The following is a 26111-nucleotide window of genomic DNA, read 5'->3' as shown; positions in this document are numbered from 1 at the left end:
ATCCACTGAGAAAGACAGGGAGATGTGGTGGAAAGGTCTGCAACAAGTTAACAAGAGGTACTTGAGTTAAGTTCAGGTTCCAGAGTCGACTTATTCTGTCAAATGCTGACTCTGTCTGTTCTCTGCTGTGGTAATCTCGTGTCAGGGGGTGCTGCTAGCCAATCACTGGAGCTGTCTATGAATAATTATACTGTTGTGTTAATAATCTAAACTTTGTATTTGGGGACAACCCACTCTATATCCACTGGGCCTAAACTGAAGAAAGTTCGAGTTTTATGTAGATTAAATTTGTCAAAAATTGGAAGATATCCCTTCTCATTTTTTTTAAATGAGCAGCTGAAAAAGTATTATTGTTATTATATACTGTGATTATAGTTAAATGTGTTGTATTTTCGGACTGCAACTAATTACATTTTCAATATCTTATTATTTTCTTAATTAATCAGTCATTTGTTTCGTCTATAAAAAGTACTGAAGTATCACTGATCACTGTTTAAAGGTGATGACAACAAGGAGCTAGTCACCTAATAATAACATTAAACGTATTTTCATATACAAAGAAAATCAGCAAATCCTAAATTCACGATGTTTGCTTGAAATTGACTCACTTACATGACTTAATTAATTATCAAAATAGTTGCCGATCATCTTCTCAACGGAATAATCGATGTTCCCTTCTGGTGTATTTGTATTTATAGATAGATACTTTTTTAATGATATTTTAATTATGGTACAGGTAAATAAAATAACAGAGTAAAAATAAACGCAAATATCAAATGCACAATACATACAATAAGCCTAACAGAGTAAAAATATTAGAAATAAAAATGCACAATTTATACAATGAAATAGAACAATATTATATGAACTAACTAAACAGCAGTGCACAGATTTAACCAAACAACAGAGTAACGGTGTTATAGTTTTGTGTTTGATTCGGCCAGAGGTGATTTATTGTACAGCGGGCATAATGTGGTGATATTAAACTCACATTTAAATGAATCCCTAGCAGCCTTCTGTAATTCATATTTCAAGTGTTTTACACGACAAAGTAGCATGTTTAACGCGTTGCAGGAGGATCAGTTTGGTTGTGTAATCCAATAAGCTCCAGTCCGTATTTCCCCTGAAGCCCATCTGGCTCACTGGCAAAGGTTTGTTTACTGGCGGAGAGGCTGTGAAGAAGAAGAAGAAGAAGAAGAAGAAGAAGAAGAAGAAGAAGAAGAAGAAGAAGAAGAAGAAGAAGGGGAATCCTACAGGAGCGACACTGTACAACCTACCTCTGTCTGTGGGAGAAAAACAACTCCAAAACTTTATCTCAACCTACTTCTCTCTCATTGTGATACTTCAAGCCCGAGTGTGGCAACAGGAGCGTCAACACAACTCGGAACATAAACATTAGTATTTATGTTCTGTTCCTGAAAAGAAGAGAAGAGCGGAGAGCTGCGAAGCCACGAAGCCTGTCTGTCAACCTTCCAGAGAGGGAGGGAGAGAGCGAGAGGAGATCTTCGCTGAAATCTCTGCACTGACTGAAGAGGAGCTGTCTCTCTGGAGCTAAAGAACATTATTTCACCGTCGATATAAACCGACTGTGGTGGTTTGTGCTCGCTGGAGAGCTTGAGAATTGTGTGTGTTTTTTTTTATTTTTTTTATTTTTTTTACATGACACGCTAACGTTACGCCACGCATGCCACAATCATCGAGTCAGCAGCAGCAAAACGGCTCCGAAATATCCCTCTAAATTAAAGTTAACGGTCGATTTTTACTGCGATTTCCCCCGCATGCAGCGTATGTCTTGTTATCAAGAATATGCACTGCGGTGGCGCGGTGTGCGCGGCGTTTCTTAAAGTTGACATTAAATTTAGACAGTTGCTGTAAAAAGCAGCTCAAACTTCACTTGTGGCCTTGGACTACAGTGGTGGAGCTAAGGCTAGCTTAGCTGTCTGCTAGCGCCGTTAGCTTCTTCTCGGACCAACAAGTCTGGTTTTGTTTTTTTTCCCCCTCGGACACAGACAAACTCGACCGGAACAGTTTGTCCATTGAGGACGCAGAAGGGGACACGTATGTCCTGTGGTGCGTGTTCACGGTGCTTTCTCCATGAGGTGGCTAACTTTAGCAGCAGTGGCGACGTTAGCTTGTGTTTGATTGAACACGTTGGACTCGTTCCTCCGCCCATCTTCCGGGATGTATTTCATTTGTTGTTTACCTGTTGGCCCACGTCGCAAAATAAAACCAATTTCCTGAAGGTATTTCTCCTCCAGTCTGAACTGTCCTCCTCGACAAAGGATTTACTCTGCCTTTGAGCCGGAATAGTGCTGGATGGCGTGTTATTCCGACTCAGACATGAGGCTCCGGACTTTGTGTTTTGTTTTGACCGCTGTCTGCTTTGTGATGAGCTGTCCTCGAGCGAGCGGAGAGGGTGAGTAACACTGGTTATAACGTTTCACCATATTTACTGTCAAAGCATTTTAATCGTGTCAAATACACGCCTGACTGATCTGTATATATGTTTGTGTAATATACTTAAGATAATATGAATTATGCAAAGAATCCTCAAATGACTGCAGGCTTGTATTTAATTATAAAAATGTGTCTGTTGAATGTGAGGATATCAATATCAACAATTCTGTTATTGAGCCAAGACACTGGGGAAATGGATCAAATTTAATATTTCTTAATTTTTCTTATTGTGATAGAGATCCATCGGTACAACAAGTAGAGCTGATTATCAATACACTACATACAAATGATACACTATTTGCAGTCGTCAGTGCAATTACATTTTACACACAAGAGTGTTTAGAAATACAAAAAAAAAAACTAGTGATGAGTGCAGACATGCTGTTATTCCCCCACTGCAATATTGGCATCTAGATGTTTTTGTTTTGTTAGTGATGTGGAGTTGATAAAGACAGACAGACAGCAACAGTGTTGGAGACAGTCACTGCATTGCAGGGGACAAAGGTTAACACTTATCGGCTGTTTGCAGGAACTGTAAACAAAATGTTTTGTCCCCCCCCAAAAAAAGTGAGTAGTCTGAGAATTTAGAAGAATTAATTGCCAAAAAACTGTGGCTGTGTGAAAGGGAGAGCATCGGGTTGTTGCTGTGGTCGGTGCAGGAATGTAACAATAAGCCCTCTTTACAGCTCCTGACAATCCCTTTATGTTCACCGGCCAACGAGCACCGGGTGATTAAGAATGAATGAACAACATGTAGGATCACCCAGAGACATTTTCACACTTCTCAAAGACTACAACAATCACACGCACTGTTACTTCAAATGAAATATTGGCTCAATGTTTGAAGGAATGTACAGCACCCCTGCGAGACCACTCGCTGGGTTTAAACTACTGTACACTAAGTGTGCATTTTAAATCGGCCAACAGCAGAGACCAGCCTGGCAAACATGACTCATTGTTTCATAGATTGATTTATTGGTGAGGTGCTTGCTTATCAAGCTTTGTCTAAAAACAGCTGTTCTTATGGCTACTCTACTGTCAGACCTGTTGAAATAGCAAACTAAAGCTACTCCTGGCTTTGCCTAGTTGGAAGAAACAACGCCTTGGGTTCAGTCCATGTGTCATTACTTCGTTTTGAGTTGTGAAATTGACTCTCAAACTGTTGCTAAAATAGATGGCAGCCATGTAAATACAAAGAAAACCTAAATAATGCTGAAAAGTTCAACTAAAGGGAATTAATATGTATTTAGCTTCCAGTTATTAAAGTGTGTCTTCTGTACAAAAAGACAGATTTTTTATAAATGTCACTCAATACTTTTCTTCAAATCTTTACAACGGCGAATGCATTCGTTTTGGTGCACTAATACAAAATACGATTCTTTTCTTTTCTGCTCTTTCTGAGCCAACGTTGCTTCAAAGTTTGTGCTGTCTGACAATAATCTTGACACGAGCACATAAACAATCCTCCTCTTGTAAAGTGTAAAGTGTCCGGGTTATTTTTGAAAAGCGCCGACATAAATAAAATGGATTATTATAGCTTTAAAACTCCTGCTCCTGTAGAAGTGTGTGGCTGTAGTTGGATTTAAGAGGCACGGGCTCTCTCACCTTTCATCGGATTTTATGGAGCGATGTCATCAAACCAGTTTGACCAAGAATTTTAAGACATTAATCAAGAGCAAGTTGTGTAACCCCCCCAACCTGAAGAGTGCAACCTGGGCCTCACGCTGGCTGATTTCATAAGCTGGACGGACCAGTGTCGCACTCAGGAAACCATCTGAGCTACTCGTTGGTGACTGGCCAACTCAGCGTGACGGAAAAATTCACTTAATAACGGAAGCTTACATTTAGTGGCAGCGTTGGTTGATTTCATTTCTTTAGCGTCAGCTGGCAGTTGACGATTTTAATGTCAATTTGTTCGCGCGGCTGCAAATGTGTCTTTATGTTTTGTTACAGTTGCGTATTTCATCATTTAAGTTTCGCCCCAGTTTCTGAGCGACGGATGCTCAGCTGTGTTACTCAATAGTACGTGTTACTACACAAGACACCCAGTGATCTTTGAAAAACCCAGTAGGTCGTTTTAACATCGCCAACTGCTGTTTTCAGGGCTCCAAAATCTCTATCCTATCAATATTTAAGATATTTGAACCCGTTTCTGAAGTTGTGCCACTGTTTTCTGATAAAGATGTTCGCTGGAAATAACAACTACGCCTCCATTGCCTCAGGCTACCTGACTCTTGAATGGTAAACCATTGGCTCTTTCAGGTTCATGTTTTTAGTTTGTGGTATTCTTTATTTTAATATGTTTCATACAAGATAACGTGTACAAAACAAGCAAGGAGGGACTAACATTTCTGACTATCTGGATAGGAAACAGTTGCAACTTTTGAAACAAGTTCTGAAAAATATAGATTAAAAAAAAGATAGTGATAAGAGTCCCTGACGATTCTGGAAATACCTTTCAGAACATTGGTACCGTCGGTGTTTAAGTGTTTGATCAACGGACATTTTTTCTTCTTCCTAAAAACAAACTGATGCTTCTCCCTTGAATCTAACGGCTCCACGTAAGAGGCACAAACAGCGGTGCACTTCCACCTTGTTGTGGTGCGCAGAGGTGTCGGGTGGTCAGACTGCAGCGTATTGCTGTGCCTTTTATAACGCATCACTTTATCAGGAGTGTCAAACAGCAGGAGCTCACAGTGAAGCCAGCGGCAGCCTGTTGAGCACCACTCGGTCAGAGTATAGGTCCCGAAGGCGTGCGTCAACCCCGGCGACGGGTGCCGTCTTGATTTAAGCCTCCCGACAAGGAAAGCAATTTTAAGGTGATCAAACAGTCACGCCTCCCACCACCTCTCCAAAAACACTCCTGAAAAACACGACAACATAACTGCCACTGCTGTCTGGAGAACCTGCGTCATGAGCATGTTTGACATGTATACAAAAGAGTGATCTTTACACTTGTCTCTAATCTAATCCTGGTTGACAAGTTCCTTGTTTGGAACGATATACCGCTTGGAAACGGGGTAAACGAACTGCACCGCTTCACTCCGGCCACACAGGCGCCTGACAAGGAAGCCCTGTTATGTCACATCTTTACCCTTGACACTGTCAGGAGGAAATGTGCTTGTTATTGTGATCTCACACTGCAGAGGTAATAATTACCTCGCTGCCAACATTAGCAAAGACAATAATGTGTGTGTGAGTGCAGCTTTTTGGCGACTGAATCCCCAAATGATCTTTGCCCCAGAGCCATCCAAACAGGACCCACTTCAAACAAGCCCAAGAGGGAACTTTGTGGTTGTATTGGCTTTCTCCTCTTCTCTATTTAAAGACCAGGGCCTGGTTACTTTGGTTCAATTGTATTCCCTGGACTGTTGTTGGGTTGTTTTGTATTGTCAATGGGCTGCGCTTGCCGTGTCACCCTTACCTAACAGCTGGCACATTTGATAACCCGCTCTGCCATCGGCTGCACTCCTGAGAAAGAAGGTTGTAGTAATGTCCCAGTCTTAGCTGCTGTACTATTTCATCCTGTGCAGTTTTAAGAGAGAACTAACTTAATCTTAATTACCTTTTTAATTGCAACTGTCAGAATTGAAGTTGGTTTGCCTTTCTGATTTTGCTTTCAGGACAGGTGTTTTGTGTTATATATAGTGGTGTCACAGGTCACGGATCGATCCGTGATCCGTTCGGATCAGCCCTCACGGTTCGGATCAGCCCTCACGGTTCGGATCAGCCCTCACGGTTCGGATCAGCCCTCACGGTTCGGATCAGCCCTCACGGTTCGGATCAGCCCTCACGGTTCGGATCACTCGTGAACCGCGGATCAAAAGAGTTTTTTAAAATGTTATTTTTACAGTGTAATCATCATAGTGTGTAAAGCTCTACTGCTGCTGTTCAAGTAACAAGTCCCCGAATATCAATGCAGAGTGTCAGTGAACAGATATAAAGCAGTAGCGTGTTCACGTGAACGGAGCAGCTTAGAAGCATTTAACGGTGACGTCATGGCGAGCGGAGGAACGTCAGAAGCCGCGGCGTCATTTAAGTCGAAAGTTTGGGAGCATTTTGTCTTCCGTGTAACGTACAATGACGGATGAGGGTGGTGGACGAAACCGTTACGGTATGTTGGCGTTATTTAAAGAGAGACACACGACAACGGCAAAACATCGGGCATGTCCACACATATGAAGAGACACCATCCCGTCTGTCAGCGACGGGGACACTCCGGTGTAGAAAACAAAGGATTTCTAAATCTGGTTAAAATGCTTGAGCCACGCTACGAAATCCACTCACGCACCCACTTCAGTGTGAAGCTGTTCCAGGCCTCTATGAGAAGGAAAGGACTGTAGAGACTGCTTTCACCACGGCGGAGTGATTCTTAGTCCGGCGCTGTAGACACGCCCCCTCTGTGAGCGTCACACAGACACACACTTGGTTCAGGTGCTGACAGAAGTATCAGAGTGACGCTAGACACGCCCAATAATATTCCAGTCACCACAGAAAGGTCGACCCTCTCCCCAGACAATGGAGATATTCTCACCTTTTTGAAAATAATGTCACAGTAATGTAACATTATTGTGTATTTGAATGGCATAACCTGACAGGAAGTAAACACAGACCCAAGTTGTTGCTGAGCAGTTCAGTTCAGTGTAAACAGTGGAAGCTAGCCCACTGGCTGTTTCTTTCTTTCAATATTGATGAAAGGACGAGGATATCAACATACCTCATGTTGCACTTAAACTTAACAGAATTCTTGAATGTATTATTTTTATTGATTTCATTTTGTTTCAAATTGGACATCTTCAATATTTTTGTTTTCATGTAAGACCATAGCCCAAAGCTCTTTGCTTTAAGTGTTCTTGAGGTTCTTCAATTAATAAATGGAAAGCAAAGTTATATTTGTCTCCTCCCCTTTTCTTTGTTGATCCGAAAAATGATCCGAACCGTGACTCCTGAACCGTGATCCGAACCGAACCGTGAGGTTTGTGATCCGTGACACCCCTAGTTATATGTCATTATGGCCGCCCCTTCTTATTCCATTTGTCAACCAATCTGTCGGTCTGCTCTTAGACGACCCAGATTTCTTTACTCGATTAGTCGTGTTTCATTATTCTTTCATGCTGAGTGACTTATTTCAGAGAAGCTAATGAGCAAATCTCTGGTAAACACAAGACTTGAAATGTTGCATTTGTGTGATTCTTTGTGGAGAAACTAATCGATTTAGTAGTCCAAGTAGTCTGAGTGTTCCTGGTTGAGGACAGCCCTATATGTCATTTAATTCAGAGAAGACACTCATTTATTTGTTGTTTTCTGTGTTTACAGTGCGCCAGTTAGATTTTACAACCCTTCTCAAAGTGGATTACATCACATGGCCGTGTAGAAGCGGTGAACGTATATCTCGGTGACCTCGGCGTTTTGTGGATCTGCGGTTAGTTTGACGAAAACAACAGTATGGCGAAACCTCGACAAGGGAAGTGTTGCAATCAGTGAGTGCTTGTGTCGGTGCATGCTCATTGAGGCCTCGGCTCTCTGAGGCCAAACAATTACACGCGCCATCAGTCTTAACTGACTGTGGGTAATCCACCACCTCCTCCTCGAGATCAGAAGCGTCGGAGCCTGTTGATGCTTGCAGCTGCAGCTAAAGGATTGTGGGCTTGCGCAGTGTGCCGCAGACCGCACAGGACCGGCTGCCTTTAGTGTGGCAATGAACTGTATTTATGTTCACACGTCAGAGTTATAGTTGATATCAATTTATCGCCATCTTGTGACCTAGAGGCTATTTACATCAGGCACCGGCGATGGTATCTATCTGGATGTGTTACGAGGTCAACGTGTCATCGTTGCCACAGTTTTTATACTGTCTCGTCTGCATTATCGGACGGAATTGAGACATGAAATTGTAAAAGTAGAGTCACAGAAGTAACTTTTCGTTTATTTGACTTTACAGTTCAGCTCTAATAAGTCACAAAGATTGTCTGGTTTATGTAAACGCAGCCGAAAAGTTAGAGGATAATGTGCGTTTTATTTTTTCATGTTTATCAACAAATCACTGGCAAGACACGGGCGATAATTAACTTCCTTTGCTTCTCTTTTATTTGCTTTACTTTTTAATCCCAATGTAACATTTCTGTCCATTTACTGCATCGCTGCACTTAAACAGTTTCTCCCCAATTATTTTGTTTAAAATGTAGATTTATGGTGCTTAAATTGACTGGCTAAACAATTCCAAGTCGAGATAAATTAAGTAGCTTTTTCTCAAGCTTTTTTCACTTTATCACATTTCACTATATATCGGCGGATTCATTTAGCTGCGATGGACCTGGTGACATGATTTAATCCACAGCACTTGTTGACTTAAAGTTCAACATTACTGCTAATGAAGGCTGTGTGATACAGTCAAAAGCTCCAGAAAGAGTTAGTCAGTGGACCTTGATTGGGGATTGTTTTATCAAACTACTTCCAAAGTTAAGAATAAATTTTGGTGCTTTGCTTTAATTGACTTTTTTTTATTTTCGTCTTCATCGTGTTGTTTAAGATACTACCAGGAACTTTTAACCGGTGATGAAACTCTTAAAGTGTAAACCTGATGCCACTATATCACCTAAAGGGAGTCTGGCAGCTGCGGATCTTTACGACCCAAAGCGATGGAGCTCAACGCTTTAGACCACAAGGGTCCGCCAACATCAACAATCAACTCTTGTTTGGTAGAGAACTCCACCATCATTCTTTGAATATGTCTTCCAATGAAATGGAAGTAATGAACATAAACACTATCATTGTCTCTAATATCGCAATACATATCGCACTTGTAATATCAGTCAAAATACTGGAAATTTTATATTTTTTCAAAATATTTTAGCCCTAATTTCTGTGCCTTAAGTCAGGCACTTTGATTATCTCTGTGCTTGAGCAGTGCAATAGAAAACAGCTTCGTCTTGCTAGTAGGATGGTTTGATTGTTGGTCTGGACGTTTTCTTTGTATTTATCGTAAAACCGTCACATGGCTCCTTTTTAATTAACCTTAAACGTTCATCTGTCTTAGAGGTGCAGGCTGTGAAAGACTTGGGTCAATACAGATCTGTCGCTCTAATGACTCTGAACTGTTGAGTCGGAGCACCGCGGCTGTGTGGCGAGCTGGCCGGGGCACCGCGGTAACCTTTTGTCTTTCTCAACTGAACATTTAAAACATCGGGAGCAGTTCTTTCTCAGCTGCCGCTCTACAATTCCTCACTTGCTATCCAGGGCTGCCATTTTCCAGTTTCCAATGTAAGCCACTATCGGTACGGCCGCAGTGTATTAGATTCTCGATTGGGAATGTGGTGCTAAAAATACCGGCCTGGCTGAAAGTGTACACTGATAGCAGCCCGGACTTGCCGCCCTGTGATGATTCGCCTTCTCCACAGGGTCACTCGGTGCTCTGCTGGTTGACTTTACTGTGACTGCAGAACCCCCGTCCTCCTCGTATTGAACCCTGCCAGGGGCCTCTGTCTGTTAAGTTGTTTTGTTTGAGTGTGTGTGGGGTCTTTTAAGAGAAAGATGGAGGCTCTGTGTAGCCGTAAACGTGTTGGTCGATTGATCTACGGTCGGCCGCGGGTTCCTCTTGGCAGTTACTGTCAGTTTGCCCTGAAATGTTTCATTTGGAGGTCGATGTGTTGAAATTTCAGGTTTGTGGCATGCCGTCCACGCTTACGATTCGGCCGTACTGCCAAGACCACAAAGGGAGCTGCAGATATAAATGTAGTTGCAAAAGAGAAATGTACTTTTTAACAAGCCAAGTTGCTGTTAATAGCTTGCAGTATAAACCCATGTTAGGACATTTTCTGTGTTTTTAAACAAGCCTCAGCGTTTGCAGGCTGAACTTTAGGTAACTGCTCCGGAGGGAACGTGTTGGTTAAGGTCACGAGTGAAAAGCTTGTTATTTGGACACTCCGTGTGTGTGTGTGTGTGCCGGTTGTCTTGTACCGTTATGCAACAGAAGGTGTAAAATGAGCTGCTGCCCTAAAGATGTGCACGCCTAGCTGTTGCGCCTCTTCCCCACATGGCTGACCAGTTGTCCTGATGCGCCCAGCCCAGTGGTGGGTCGGTCAGTAAACAAACACAGTCCACTCACCCGGCAGCACACCTCCAGCTGCAGCCGGGACTTGTGAACTGTAAAAATCGGGGCCTGGAATGTACCACATCGCACCCGCGAAGGAAAACATCTTCATGACCGTCATTACTTGTGTTATGTCACACAAAGCGCACGTTAAAGAGCTCTGCTGATTTTCCGAACAGAGAGGATATCCTCATTACAGTCAGCTCTCCACATACAGAAGCCCCTTAATATAATGGTGTGTGTGTTGTTTACATACTGGAGGTGAAAGCGGTTACAGTCGATAATAATCATCTCGAGCTAAAACAATAGGCTCATGAATCAATTAGTTGGAAAGAAAACTATTCATCAAGTGTGTTGATCAAGTAATTTCTTCAATCAAAAAGGCTAATGTGCTGCATCTGGCTTTCCAGATGTTTGATATCATTAAATGTGATATCATTGAGTTTTTAGCTGTTAATTAGAAGACGGCTTGCGCTAGGCTTTGTTCACTATTGTCTGATATCCAATAGATACTCATTAAAAAGAGTATTGACAGCTCGGCATTAATCTCTTGTATCACTGTGATACAGTATCATTTAAAATGTTCCGGAAAGGAATTTCTCATCAAACAGGCTTGTGTGTCTGGGTGAGGACTGACGAAGCCACAAATCTACTGCTGGTGCAATACGTGCCCATCAGTGCTCGCGCTCCTCTCCCTGACAAATATTTTGAATGCATTAGCTCGTGTTTTTTATGGTCTCGAGTTACAGAAGCAACTCCACAAATCAACGCGGCGTAACCAAGGGTGAGCACAGCCTCACACTGATGACAGCGGTCCATATTTGACAGTGGCTCACAGCTAGATATGTGGTTGCTAAACAAAATGTCAGCGAATACGGTCTGGTTTTCATCACAGTCAGAGACACAAGCACACATTTTTCAGTAAAATATCCACTCTAATTATCAAGAGAACTATTTCTTTTTCTTTTCTCCCTTTGAGACCATGTCTGACTTCTTTAACCCCGTTTTTCCAGTTTACGGAGCAGACATCTTGCCTCATGCATCAGTCACGTTCGGCAGTTGGAAGAGAAATTGTCTTTGGGGAGTCTTTTTATTGTCGGTTTCCAGGAATCATAAAATTTCTTATTCGTGTTGCAATATTATTTAGTCACCCGTAACGTTTTACTGTACATCTCGGCCGTTCCTCATAGAGTAGTTTGAGCCTCGTTTTTACTTGTTTTGTGAGTCATACATGTAGGTATTTGGTTTCTAAAGAACCTATTCCTTTTATGTCTTTTCAGTTTGTCCAAGCAAGGACATCCGCAACAATGTGAACAACCTACGCACGCTAGAGAACTGCACTGTTATCGACGGCCACCTGAAGATCCTACTCATGTTCAGGACCAAGCCCGAGGATTTCCGAGGCCTCAGTTTCCCCAAACTCACGGTGGTCACCGACTACCTGCTGCTCTTCAGAGTTTACGGCATGGAGACCCTCAGCGATCTCTTCCCCAACCTAACCGTCATCAGAGGCAACAACCTGTTCTTCAACTACGCCCTCGTGATGTTCGAGATGCTCCAGCTGCGGGAGGTCGGCCTGCATAGCTTGATGAACATCACCCGGGGAGCCGTGAGAATCGAGAAGAACCCAGATCTCTGCTATCTGTCCACTCTGGACTGGTCCAAGATCCTCGACACGGTGGAGGACAACTACATCATGGCTAACAAGAACGACCGAGAGTGCGGAGACGTGTGTCCGGGGGTGGCCATCGGAAAGACCACCTGCCAGACCACCACCATCAACGGACACTTCAGTGAACGCTGCTGGACTCAGGACCACTGTCAAAGAAGTAAGCAGTCTTTTGTTATAACTTTCTTATATTCTTTGATTATTTATGGTGGATTCATAAAAGTTGTGGAAGGCAGTCTTATTAGTAACTTACAAGGACGATAGAAAATTGTCTGGGCAGCAGTAGAGTAACTAAAAACAAGATTTGATTCGAAAAATATGCGGTGACTCGCATTAAAGTCAATTCAAACCATGAAACAGGAGTCTTGTTTATGTAGCATTATAAACTGCTGCCTTCCATCCAGTGGCTAATTATTTTCACCATTCTTTCCACACTGAACGTTATATGAAAGTGTCTTTGACATGTTCGGGTATGATGGTCCTGGATCAGAGATAAGTAGCATTGCCGTTTGTTTGGATTCATGCAAACAAACGGCAATGAGATGTTTCGTTGGCTGAATGGTTTATCGATCTAATCGACAAAACTAGACAATGAAAATAATAGTTAGTTGCAGCTATGACATCACCAAGAAAGATCATTAAAAACTCTTGAAACTCACCATATCAAAGGAATTAAAAAAATGTATAATAACGTCATAATCTGTCAATCGTACGTCAACTGTATAAGAAGACGGCGTAGTCACTGGGACGTCAGCCGTTGGTTTGTGGACTCAAATTTGTTAATGTCCATCTTTACAGCAGAGATAAGCATGTTTACAACCTGCTACAAAAAAAGTGTTTTGGTCTCTGTCACTAATTCAACAACAGTCCGGCGACGGCCGGAGTCACACACTTGAGTTTCAAAGCTGCTCTTCAAAAACCAATGGGTGGCGTCACGGAGACGACGTCCATATTTTATACCGTCTATCTTTGCAACCAGCAGAGTTGCCCCCTAATGGCTATTTAAAAAGAATGCAAGTTTAAAGTACTTCGCATTGGCTTCACTTTTCACAAACAGTGTAGTTAAAATGATAAAAAAAAATCACTACATCTAAAACATTTGCACAACACTTGTTTTAAATGAGAAAATGTATCCAACACTTCGATTAGAAGGATTTGTTTTTAAATATAACTCCCAACTATTACTTTATTGTCCAAGTAGCAGCTCCTTGTGTAGTTCTTCTCGGCTACTTTCCGTCAACACATCATTATTTCCACTCCCCTTTGCTTTTGCCACGCGTCCAACTACTAACATTTACAGAATTCAACTCTCCAATTTGGATCAAATAAACCAAAGTAGTTCTTTGTTTTTGTCAGATTGAATTATGACTTGCAGCCTAAAAGTTAGTTGTGTCCCCTTTTTTGTCTTGAAATGTCAGAGCTGTGTCATGTGCTCAGGTTTAGTTATGGAGGCCAAGTCCTGTGTGAATTCAGCTTGAACTGTACTCTCATGTGATGCAACACCTCACCAGTTGGTCTTTGAATGTTTACTCTCAATAGACTGTAGTGTTGTCATTGCTCATGACGTGTGGAGGAGGTAAAGGAGATACTAGATATCGTGGCACATTGCTCATTGTTCCCAGTAAGCCCAGCTCCTTTTACTGTAAAATGACAAGCCCCTTTCACACTGCCAAAGAGTTCAAGTTCGAGCGCTGGGAAGAATTTTGCGCATGGGTGCCGTCTGAACACCGTGGCTCGCACCATTACGCAACACGGCATGCATTAGTCCAACAGCTCTTTTGAAGGAGTTTCCCCGCACATGTCTGCTTTCTCCAGGCTCTCAGTGATGTTTGTTTGGTGTGGCGGCTACAGTTACAGATTATGTTGAGCTGAGCGAGCTCCATTATTATGCTATTCAGGCCCCTTACCGCGGAAGAGTGCTTTTTTTAAAACAGTTTTTCCACGAATGACTGTGCTTGAGGTGATTGCTCAGAGTCATCACAAAGCCTTGGAAGACGTTTGCAGAACAGGCCCAGAAGGCCCTTTGCCAGATTGTGGTGAATGTTCAAAAGGAAGTGTTGTATAAAGATCTCCCAGTAGAGTTGATTCCCTAATTATCTGCCATTATCTGATGATGAATCAAGAAGAGCGAACGTTGACTGGTGAGCCCTGATCCCCCGGTCATGGGTCTGTATTGTGCACGAGCAGTGCCTGTGGTCTTGTGGTCTGAGACCTGCGGTTTATTGCCTACTTTCACGAAAGCATGAAAAGATCTGTTGAGCCCTAGTTAGAACCACAGCACCGAGTGCAAAGCATTGGGCGTCCTCTTCAGATGAAGTCTGTTGCTGCGTTTTATAGACCTACGGAAGTTCTATAAGTAAGCTAACCTCAGGCATTCTGTATGTCTTCTTCTGGTCTCACGTCTGCTGCTGTTGTGACTCAGAGATTATTTTTATTTCGTACACAATAACATGCATGTCTAAACAAACCTAGATGCTGGATCTTATTGCAAAGCATTGTAGCACTATAGATCTCACTCAAATAGAGAACGGTGTCCGTCACTTTAGTTTTGACTTAAAAAAAGTGTCTGTCAGCACTCTTACTGTCAAATAACAACTGAGTTTTGTGTCGGCAGCTGTGAAGCGATGCGAGTGCCAGAGGTGACTGCCGGTCACACACTTTCAGTAGTCTGTACACCAACAGGAAACAAAGCCGCAGAACCACGAGGCTTTGCTTAAATCTCATGTTTGGTATCACAACCCATTTCCCGTCCTTACTTCTATAACGAGAGTAATTTAAGCTTCTCTCTTAAATCCAATCACACACGAGACATCGTCCCGTGAAGCATCTCGCTCATAATTTGCTATTAACTCTTCAGAATTTTATTCAAATAATTTTTGGGAGTTTATCTAAGATGAATGTGAGGCACTCGCACATCAGCCGTCGATGCAAAACGAGCACTAATAACAGAGCTTGAGTACTTACTGCGCATCGTAGAGGGCGTTTCTGTTGTTTTGTCATGTCACAAATGACTTATTGCACTCATTATGTCATTATTACTTAAACCACAAGTCGACACTGGACGACATGTTCTAACTGGTTGGAGGAGTTAGCGTGATGTCATTTTGGCCAATAGCCATTGAGGGTCTTTGAGGACTGTATGCGTAGACTGCTGACTGCACATTCGTGAGCGTGCTCATGAATGCGAACGTCTAATGGAGTATAAACAGAATCATTTTTGTTGGTGTCTGCTTTCATTTTGGAGTATGTCAGGGCCTTATAATGTTAATCCGAAACATATCAAGGACTTTTGTTGTTACTGGCATCAATCAATAGTTGTGAAACCCCCTCTTCTGTGTCTAGTTTATAAACACATGTTTAAATACGTTTCAAAACAAAGCAGGCCTTTATTTCCCTTTTTACAAATTGAGTTTAAACTTGCTGGCGTGAAGGGGAATCTTACAGTTGAGTCTATATTTACTTGTAATCTGAAATTTTGAAGATAATGGGGTATTGGTTATGTTTTGGTAATGGCTGTCATGTGGCACAGCTCCTTTGGCCGATAGGACGACAGCCAAGCTCCTGAAAGCGGCTGGCAGCTGAAAATATTGGCTGTGACTCAATAAGAAATCAGGGGCTTCCCGTTGGGATGTTATCCTTTTCCACTGCTGAGCTGTGCTGACAGACTGTCCATCTGTCCATCAAAGTTATCTTTAATTTAGCGTATTTTCTTTTCTCATTTTTGGGGGCATTTTATGGCAAGAGGTGGCAGGAAATGAGGAAATGTCCTCCACCGCAGCAGCTTTCGCCACTGTTTGCAACATCTGTCACATATTCAATAAGCTCCCATAAGGTGGAGAACAGCAGGAGAAGCCTCAACTTCTGATTTGGTTTGGCACGGTCCACGCGTGTAGCATGCGCGGCGTCTCTGCAGCCTGTTGGCAGAGGGAGACCACTGCTCGCTTCATGCAGGCTGTCACAAATGGAGTATTCCTCTGAATCACATTTCAGCCAGGTCAGGTGAGGACTCGCTGCCGGACCTTTCTTGATATGGACATTCCAAATTTACTCTTGGCTTACATGTCTGTCCACCAATCACAAGATGGACTTGGATATTTGCCAGGGTCAGTGTGTGTGTGTAGTGGCAACACAGGCTTATAAATCACACGGGAATAACCCTGTGTGCGTGTGCATGTGCGTGTGTGTGTGGACAGAGTGGAAGGCTATTGTTTAGTCGTGTTGCCAGGAAACGGGAGAGTAACACTGTGGTGTAATCGTGGATCAGAACACATCAGTCATTCACCCAGGCTGTATCACAAGGAAAAGCGAGGTCACCAGTCTCTACGGGGGTGAGGAAGGTGAGGAGGGGTGAGAGGGTTTGAGGGGGGGGGGGGGGATGAGTCCCGCCTCACCGTTGACCCTCGGCTCTCCTCTCTGCCGACCTCGTCGCAGCTCCCGCACGAAACGGCCGGCGCTGGCGCCACGATCCTGTTCCACCCCGAACAATGGCAGTCGCAGAAGTTCATGTCGAGTTCTTTCCAATTGTTTCCGTGCTTCCTCTCCGAGGTTATGAATGCACACGGGGGGTCGAGGGTGTCTGCTCTGTAGCGGCAGACACTTTTATGACAGCAAAATACTGCCGGGTAACCCGCGTGGGTCAGCAAGGCAGGAACGAGGACAAATTTAGCTGCTAGTAAAGCTGTCTGCGGGGAAATAGGAGGATATTGTTACTAAGCTTTATTATTTTGAGATGGAAGTGACCCCTGGCGTGACAAAACATCAAGAAAACCATAATTTTATGATATTGTCCTGACTCTTGACTTGCCTGTATATCTGCCAACGATGTACCGGTACTTCGTTGTCTCTCTGACATGTTGAGAGTCGGTGGGTTTTCTGTGTTCGTAGCCTTAAAAACATGAACTGTGTTTGAAAGCCACGCCAGACTGGTCCCTCTCCCATCACATTAATCATTCCTTCTGTATCTATTTTTGCCATGGCTCCTCATTCCTTCAGTCTCCTCTTCTATATGATATTATACCTTTAAAGCTTTAATCTGCAGCTTTCTGCGTGTTGTTGCTTTTTGCTGCAGCGGAAAGTAAATTACATTGTTTTGGAACCAAAACAAGGATGATCGAAAATCTAGACTTGTGAAGCAGGTTATGTTCATGCTGAGCATAAATAGCTATTCCACTGAATGAAAGTGTCCTCAAACCACCAGCCAAGACAAAGTGCAAAATATATTTTCTGTCCCCTCAATACAGACTGCTGTGATCGCGTGGAGTTAGCATAAACATCATCATAATATATACTCTACGTGCACATATTTTCTTATTGGCTGGTGGATTATCTGTCCAAACGAAGCATTACAACTCCAGCAACATGTTTGTATTCCTTTCCTTTCTTTATTTGTTTCCACTGCGTAGAGGCTTCCAAACAAACATTCAGCTTGCCTGCGAGCCATTTGTCTTCCATCTTTGTTTGTCTTTGCTTGCATCAGATTAATGCTTCTTCCTTTGATTACATTTTGTGCGGAGAGTTTTAAGTACTAGTAATAGTGCGTTTTGTAGCGTTCTCGAGAACGGTTCATCTCTCGATGACTCCGGGGAAGTGAAGAAGAGTTTAAATTCCAACGTTAGAATATCCGGCATCCAGCAGCCAAAAGTGAACTGCAGTCACTGAGCTGCAGCCGTTGACGACATGCTCAGCTCTGTCCGCAGAGCCCTGAAGTCCCGCCCCCTCTGCTGCACAGGACGCTATTTATTCAAAGTTTATTCATGTTGAACATGGCGCGTGGCCATGTTGCCAGTCGACGCTGCACGTCAACAATACACCCGCCAAGTGTGAAGTAGATCAGATCAACGATTCTCGAGATATGCATCAGGACACGCATACACACGTATACAGACAGATTCCTTCCGTCATATAACAAGTAAAACATTTGAATGAAAGTTTGACCCAAAGACGAGCTACAATTGTTTAAGAATAATAACAAAAATGTTGAATTATAAATGTTTTGAGATGACATTTAAAACACTCAACAGAACAAGGAAATAAAGCCGCTGTGCTGACGCTGATATTTATATTAGCAAAGTGGCATAACTTGAAATACACACCCTCTGTTTATTACCCTCTGCTCGTGTTATTGTGGAGATTACGATGAAAAAATCTTATAATAACCTAATTCTTAAACCTATGTTGTTGTCTGAATTCTATCACAAAACGTTGGTTTGTAATCATCCTTGAAAATAGAGAAAGGAATCAGATAGATGCGTATAAACCCAGCCTTGACAGTTTCTCTCTTCATGGTTCAGTATGCAGAGTGCTATTCTACAAGCCTAAATCTAGAATGCTCTCGGAGCCCCTACACACACACACACACACACACACACACACACACACACACACACACACACACACACACACACACACACCATGAGTCCTTTCTTTTGAGCTGATTTAACTGCTCTGGCACTCAGTCTTGTGGAGCTGCACCCTGCGAACCCTCTCCGCTCAGCTCCTGGAGCCATTCCCATGGAATCCCAGACATGTCAGGCATTCGTTAAAGCTGGGCCGACAAGCGTTTCTTCGCCGCTGTATGCGCTCGCATCAGACCCACAGGAAAATGTTTCTTTTTTTAATCCACCCTCACAAGTTACACGAGCCTGTGATCCAGATCTTTTATACACGTTTATTTTGTTATTTTTTACGTTAAACAGGGTTTGTGTTATTTGGGGAAGTCATTTTGTGTTGCCGGGGAAGTCTGTTTTAGCTGCACCAAATTGATTTTCTTCTGTATGCTGTGCGGCAAAATATCGCCATTGTTTAAATATTACAACATCTCACTCCATGAAGTGTAACTGATGCGTCAGAGCGAGGCCTTCATATTTTTTTAATCTTTTTGGAGAAAGGGAAAACATTATGTAATGGTGCTCTTGAAGATGGTGTTTTGTGAAAAGTAGTTAATTCAGGGAGTCGGGTGTCATTGATCTTGGCATCTTTGAGTGTTTTTCCCGCAGTACGAGGAAAGCAGAATAGAAGAATCTATTGTAAAATGTTGAAGTAGAAAATGTAACTCGAAAATGTACATCAAAAACTTAGTATATTTTGCAACTTGCATAACTTCCACTGTTCCGCTGCTTTTTGTTTTCTTCCATTTGTGATATTAATCTGCTTTATCGGTGTTGATCCTTTATTTAAACTTTCCATCGCGAGTCCCACATTGTTAGGAATCATCGGTGGAGTACTATTTGTTGAGTTCTCTAAGATGATTCCTCTCAGTCTGAACCACTGGTCATGTTTACTTCCCAGAGTTTCTTTTTATCCACATAATCTGTTCTTTAAATCATGCACTCTAAAGAGCGGCAACAGTAAGAATAACATGTTTCTTCAAATAATCCAAAAAGCAGCAGTACCTGTGCTGTAGTCGCTTGGATTAGATATAATCTGCATTCATGACGTGAATGCCACATAAATGGTTTTGATGTTATGACGAGTCTTCAAAGTCAGCCACAGAGCTGGTGATTGTTTCGGCCTGACACTGGAAGGAAATGAAGATTCAAGGCCGAGGCGTGCGTCATTAGCCTGTAGAGCAGGCAGTGTAATTGCGCATCAATGAGCGCTCAGTCTTTATCATTTCTATTCCAGTCACGGGCCGACTGGATATCCGGCCTGCAGACGACAGGCAGGGCCGCATTAAAAAACAAAAAGTGTTTTTCCATGTTGTTGGTGTGTTTTTGTTCTATTAACGGAGGCCGGGGCCGGTTAATGAAATTGTTTACGTTTCCTGTTGCTGCCGGAGTCATCTCTGAACCTGCTGCTGAGTCAGACCAGCTGACAAGTGGTTCGTGCTGGAAACATTCGGAACCTTTTCTCTCTGACGTACTTCATTTTGTTTCAATTTGAATGAGATTGAACAGTTTGTCTTTGGTTTTCTGTGTCAGATAAGACTAAATCAACGACATTATTATAAAAGTATCGCTTGTAGACGTAGTTCTTGTGATAACTAAATCTTATTTTTGCTGTTAAAAAAAAGATAGAACAGCTCAGTCTCTGTGAATCTCAGATCCTGCTTCTGGTGTTTCTTGGTTTAAGTGCTGCAACTAGCAGAACTGTTTAATTATCAATTAATAGATTACATGTTAACTTCCTAAAATGTCCAAAACAGCAATAAATGCCCATCTCAATTCCCCAGAGCTCAAGGTGATTTTGTCAGCTAATGGATTTCAGGTCTTTATTTAATAAATGCATTTTTATCAACTTGTATGAAGCCTAAACTCAGAGATGTTAATCTGGATTGTCTTCAGTCAACAAAGCCTGGGGCTGTTAGAGTCGTCGTCAATGCAATGTAATTATTGAGCATTGTAGCGTTTGCCCAATGTCCCCATCTATACAGCGTCAAAGTCAACACCCCGACTAGAACGTCCTGATCTCGATGAACTGATTCATTGTTGATTTGATCCAACCGTCTTCATTCGCTGCCATCTCGTTCTTATCAAAGGATTAGAGGGAGCTGCAGAAGGCAGAGACATGTTTTAAAAGTGGGGAGGAAACCAGCAGCCAGCTCTGTATTAATGACATTATCAGGGCAGAGAGCAGTAATTACTCTAAAGCTTGATTTAAACTCGCAGTAGTGAAGCCAGAAATTACGTAATCGCGGCCTGCGCGTGATGTGCGAAGACTCCGCAAGCGGTCCCGGCGCTTTGTCGTGCAACTTTGAAATTTCTGTGTGCGCAAGAAGAGCTTTTCAGACATGACTTCCACCAATACTTCACTGATAAAAGCACTATTGTCATTTCAATGATGGCAAATTCTTTTTTTGATGCTTTAGAACAGAGATCGCCGTTTTCAAGGACACTTTATTTGTTCGTCTTTGGATTCTTCTCTTCTGGGCCTTCAGCAGAAACCTCCTTTCATAAGAAACTAAATACTACCCTCATCATAGCCGTGGAATTTTAATTACCAACCAGCGCACAACCGCGCTCCCATTTTCTGGGGTCTAATACGATCTTGACGCAAAAAGCCCGATTATGCTCCCGTTTCATCACTGCCAGAAAAAGGGAACTTGGAAAAACTCACCACAAAATGATTTTGAGGGAGGATTGTGGTTAATGACGAGTACGGAGGCTCTCGATTTTAGGCAGCAATCCTTGAGCTTAGTTTTGAGTACCGTGAAGTGTGGATCTCCTTGCCTGTATAAATACAATTACTAAATGTACTACAGTCTAATAATAAAGGCTTCCTGGTGTGCATTTTGATGTTGGTAGAAACAAGACACTTTTAAATTGATAACTCCATATGGTGTGGTTGCAGACAGCAGACAAGGAGCTGTTTATGTATTGTATGAGTCATTCCTTGCTAGCAATGTGGATTCTTTCTGCCTTTTCCACACCCCACGTTGTTGACGCTCGCAGTCTGCGAAGATCTGTTTCTTCACCTCCCATTTCCAAGATGGAATCTCCCTGACGGGGTGTGTTGTTCTCTGTCACACGGGGCCTTTGAGTTGTGTTTGCTTGTTGTTGGTGTTTGTTTCAGGCTCGGAGGATTGAGCATCTCATTGTGTGGCTCTCTGCTGATGAGATAAAGAGCCAGGCATTTCTGCAACGTTATTTCCCAGCCTTCATGTGATCCCGCTGCACTTTGCACAAAAAAAAAACCGCATGACAAGAGATCAGACTGGCCCTGACCGGTGTGCCAGAGATAGCAGAGTAATATGGATAAGGAGTTCAAACGGGCGATACGAGCATTCAGCGTCAAGACTTTTAAAAGGTATATGTAGCTTAAATGTAAACAGACATAAGTCCAACTGCCGACCCAGCACTCGTCTCCCACAAATCCCATTGATTTATTGTCGTCGGGTGATTTTACGCTGTCCAAATGGAAGATAAGTAGCGGCGACGCTGACCAGAGCAAACTCAAGCTGCGCATAACTAATTGACACATTGAGAAAAGACCTCTGATCTCCATGGACGGCGCTAGCTGAAGGGTCTATGAGTATAAAGAACGCGGGCCCTTATTTAGAGATTTGCATGTTTTAAGGAAAGCGCGTCAAACTCCCCCAAACAGTCTCAAAGATAATTCATTTAAAATGACAGAAAAGAAGCAATCCTCCAAATTGAACCAGACCATATTTGAACTTTCTCCTTGATAATACAGATGAAACGCTTAATCGACAGTCAAACAACTAATTGTTTCAGCTTTAATGCAATGTTTTACATCTGAGCAGGACTGTGTGGTTTCTCTACATTCATCACTGAATAATAATTAACTGCCCGTTGCAACATTTAATGGATTGTTGCTCAAAAATAATCCACTTAGAATAAAACATTTTAATCAGACATAATATACTGGACACTGGTCCAAAGTATATTATATATGTACATTTTATCATTATCTATTTGAGTTTGTAGAACCATTTTCAGTTGTTACCAATCCGTCTGTAAAAAGTGCAAATGAGTTGAGAACATGATGAGACATGATGCATCATGGGAGGCACCGAGCTGTTCGGCAGAACTCTAACGTAACACGATTGTCTCAGCGCGAGTTTGAACCCATTTATGGCCACGTTTCTCTCAACGAGGACTTCTGAATAACAAGATTTTCCTGGAGCGCCGTGTTCATCCTAATGTCAAGATTTATGTGCATGACCAAAAAGAAGAAGAAGAAAATCAGAAGTGTTTAATAGGGACTACTTGTGCTTTAGATTAAGTAGAAAAGCAGTCGATTCATAGCGGCGAGGAGACGGAAAGGGCAGAGCAGCTCGAACCTGCACTTGTGCTGCCGTCTGATTGGCTGTGAGGGGAGCGAGAGGCACACAAAGGGTTAAACTATGCAGCTGTCTTCCCTGGAGATGTGAGAGGCCTTTTGAATGGCTAGCTTCTACGGCTAGCCAACACATTGGCTAAGGCTGAGGGTGGATCTGGTGCTGGGCCTGTGCTGCGACATGGAGCCCTGCTGCAGGATCAGGAGTCGGTGTGTGAGCAGACAGCAACGCTTCTGTTGCTATGAGTGCATACGTGTGTGTGTGCATGTGCACATTTGAGGGGGAAAATTGAAGGGCAGCAACTTTGAAATAAAGTTGAAATACACTTTGGAGAGGGAAGCAAACATAGTATCAAGAGAGCATTTTAGTTTTTCAGTGTGGAAACCACCTTCAGTGGTCTTTGTCAGTCCCACCGCGGATTGATGAGCGAGACTAGCAGGCTGCCGTAGATGAAAAGGTTGTTATATCATTTGTTTTTTAGCACAATGCCCCCTTTAGCCCCCCCCCCCCCTCAAACTGCCATTCTCATGTCGCCGCTGTTCGCCCCAAACACGCTCGTCATGAGCTTCAGGAGCTTAGCTCGGTGAATGCAAGGGGACATGGTTTCCATGTTGTTTTGTTTGTTTAATGGCTGACCTCATGACACTAATGAAACCAAGCAGTTATGGACTAATGCTCAACAATAGAAAGCAAGAAAAATAAAGACTATTGAGAGTAATTGTGTCCTGTAAAAGGAAGCACAGCAGCCAATTCTCACATCTTGTCTTTTGTTCATGTGGCTGGATATGAGCTCAGACCCGTAAAGGACACGCATACTGACAACTTTACGGTCTGACCTGTAACCCGCCCCGGAGCTCAGCGATGATTATCTCCCCTGCGGTCGAACAGTCTTAAATGTGGCTTATCTCCGCGGGCAGGTCAGTCAGCTGTGTTTACTTCTGAGAAGCCTCCCTCCATCCTTGCAAACTTGTCCTCACAGCTACACTGAGACCACAACACACACACATGAATCCTGAGAGTCTAATGTTATGTAGGAGGCTGATTTACAGGCACACACACATGCAGACATGTGCACAAACGGCCAACCTACAGGCTCGTCTCTGTCTTTAAATTATTGTGTTTACGCCCCCAAAAAACATCACGGAACTTCAGTGTTCGTGTGAACAGAATCTTTCTGTCGGGGTTTCACAAACAGCTTGTGTAGGTGTGTTGAGTCCTGTGCATTAGTTTTCTGTCTAGCCTCTTTGAGATGAGTCGGGATATTTATCGTGTGTCATTGTATTGATGATGTGGGAGTATTTGGATTACGTTATTTGCGACACAGTTTTGTGCAACAACTGCAGGGCTTCAACTAAGGATAATTTATCAGTTGATCGCTTCGTTATTTTTTGATAAATCCATTAACGATTGAATCTATAAACGTCAGAAAATAATGAAACCATCCATCGCAATTTCCCACAACCCAAAGTGACAACTTCATCTACCATGTTCATCTAAAAGTCCAGCATATAAAACGGAGAAAAACAGCAAATCTGCACCGATGAGATGCTGGAACCAGTGACTGGTTGATCATAAATCAATGGCACAGTTATTGTTAATTCATTTTATGTCTCTCAATTAATCAAATCATTGTTTCAGCACGAATCAACCAGACACTTTGATGTTTAGATATGGTGCTTTTGGAAAAGGACAGGCCGCAAGATGTTCCTTTTTATTTTTAAAAGAAGTGACATTTACATGAACTACATTTTATACTAGTTTAGTCGCTCATGAAATGTGCTTGAAAGCCTTTTAAAGAACCAAAAAGAAACCCAGCAAAGACATCTTGCACGTGTGTCACTCGAATGTTATTCCCCCCCCCCCCCCCCGTCTCACTTTCACCGAGCCCTCTGGGTAAGTGTCTGTCTTCTTTTGAACTGTTGGAGGATCCCCACTGTTTGTATTCAGCATGCTTGTTGGCCAATGACAGATGGTCCTCTGGGCTGCTGGCTCGTGCAGCGAGGAGGGATTTCTCTCCCACTGACGGAGACATCTGACCGTATGAGATTTCTGTGGAGGTGGAAATATTAAGACGTATTGTCATTGGAGATTAAAATCAGCTGTGTCAATTTGGGAAATCCTACGTGATGTGTTCGAATGCTAATGAGCCTCAGTCCAGTCTCACGTTCAGCCCTTAATACTTGTGCATTTCAAATAACCTTCACTATAACCGCTGCTTCACTAACTTCGTTGTCCCTCTCTCTCACATGCAGTGTGCCCTGTTCAGTGTAAACATCGAGCCTGCACCATGGACAACCAGTGCTGCCACGACCAGTGCCTGGGCGGCTGCCTGAAGCCCCACTCGGCCGGTGACTGCGTGGCCTGCCGCGGCCTCCAGCACGAGGACAGCTGCGTGGAGCGCTGCCCCGAAAACCGCTTCGTCTATAAGAGCTGGCGCTGCGTCTCCTTCTCCTTCTGCCAGGACCTCCACAACAAGTGCAAGCGAGAGAAGGAGCACAGCAAGCACCCCGACTGCCACGAGTACGTCATCCACAACGGTGCCTGCGTCCCCGAGTGTCCCTCCGGCTACACGACCGTCAACTCCTCCTCGTAAGTGGACACTCGTGCCGGTCCGACGGGCTCTCGATGGTCGGATGGAACAATGTGTGATCAGTGAAGCCGGCTTAATATTCCGCATGCACACGCACACGTCCACGTCAACATTTAATCCTCCTGGGCCTTTACACAGACGACTGGTTGATTCTCCTTTACTCCCCTATAGACCCACCTAATTCTGTCACATTTCTAAAAATTCCAACAATGCCTTAATTTACAAATCGTTTGTTGCTTTGTATAAACTGATTATTATCAAAAAAAGACTCACGGGTGTGGTGCAGTAATCATTTGATTGGTGTGTTTGACCCGGACAGATAAGTAGCACAAAAGGTAGGAAGAATAAACTAATACAAGAAATAAAAAGTAGGCCATTTATAGTTGTTTATCTTAGAACAGACAATTATACACACCGAATGTGATTTAAGTCCAATAAGAACAAAGTATTCAACAATATATCAGCTTCAACAACAACAATAACATAAAGAGAGAATGACTTTAGCTCTTGTCACTGTGTTTGCAGCACACCACACTGTGACAGTGAGTGAACTCAGGTTCCCCCTGCT

At 43.0% G+C, this 26111-nt stretch overlaps 1 protein-coding gene across 1 annotated transcript in view; it reads left to right on the top strand.

Moving 5' to 3' along the window:
• Positions 1-1210: 1210 nt before the first annotated feature.
• The window catches only part of insra (insulin receptor a), a 42570-nt gene continuing 17669 nt past the window's right edge, over positions 1211-26111 (top strand). The window contains exons 1-3 of the mRNA XM_079284656.1: positions 1211-2416; positions 11827-12375; positions 25206-25542. Coding sequence (XP_079140782.1) covers positions 2317-2416; positions 11827-12375; positions 25206-25542 — 986 coding nt within the window. The 5' untranslated portion in view covers positions 1211-2316. The remainder of the gene's footprint in view (positions 2417-11826; positions 12376-25205; positions 25543-26111) is intronic.

Source organism: Melanostigma gelatinosum (assembly GCF_949748355.1).
Source record: "Melanostigma gelatinosum genome assembly, chromosome: 15".
Lineage (NCBI taxonomy): Eukaryota > Metazoa > Chordata > Actinopteri > Perciformes > Zoarcidae > Melanostigma > Melanostigma gelatinosum.
Note: the sequence above shows the minus strand (reverse complement) of the source record. Positions and strands in the feature narration are given on the sequence as shown.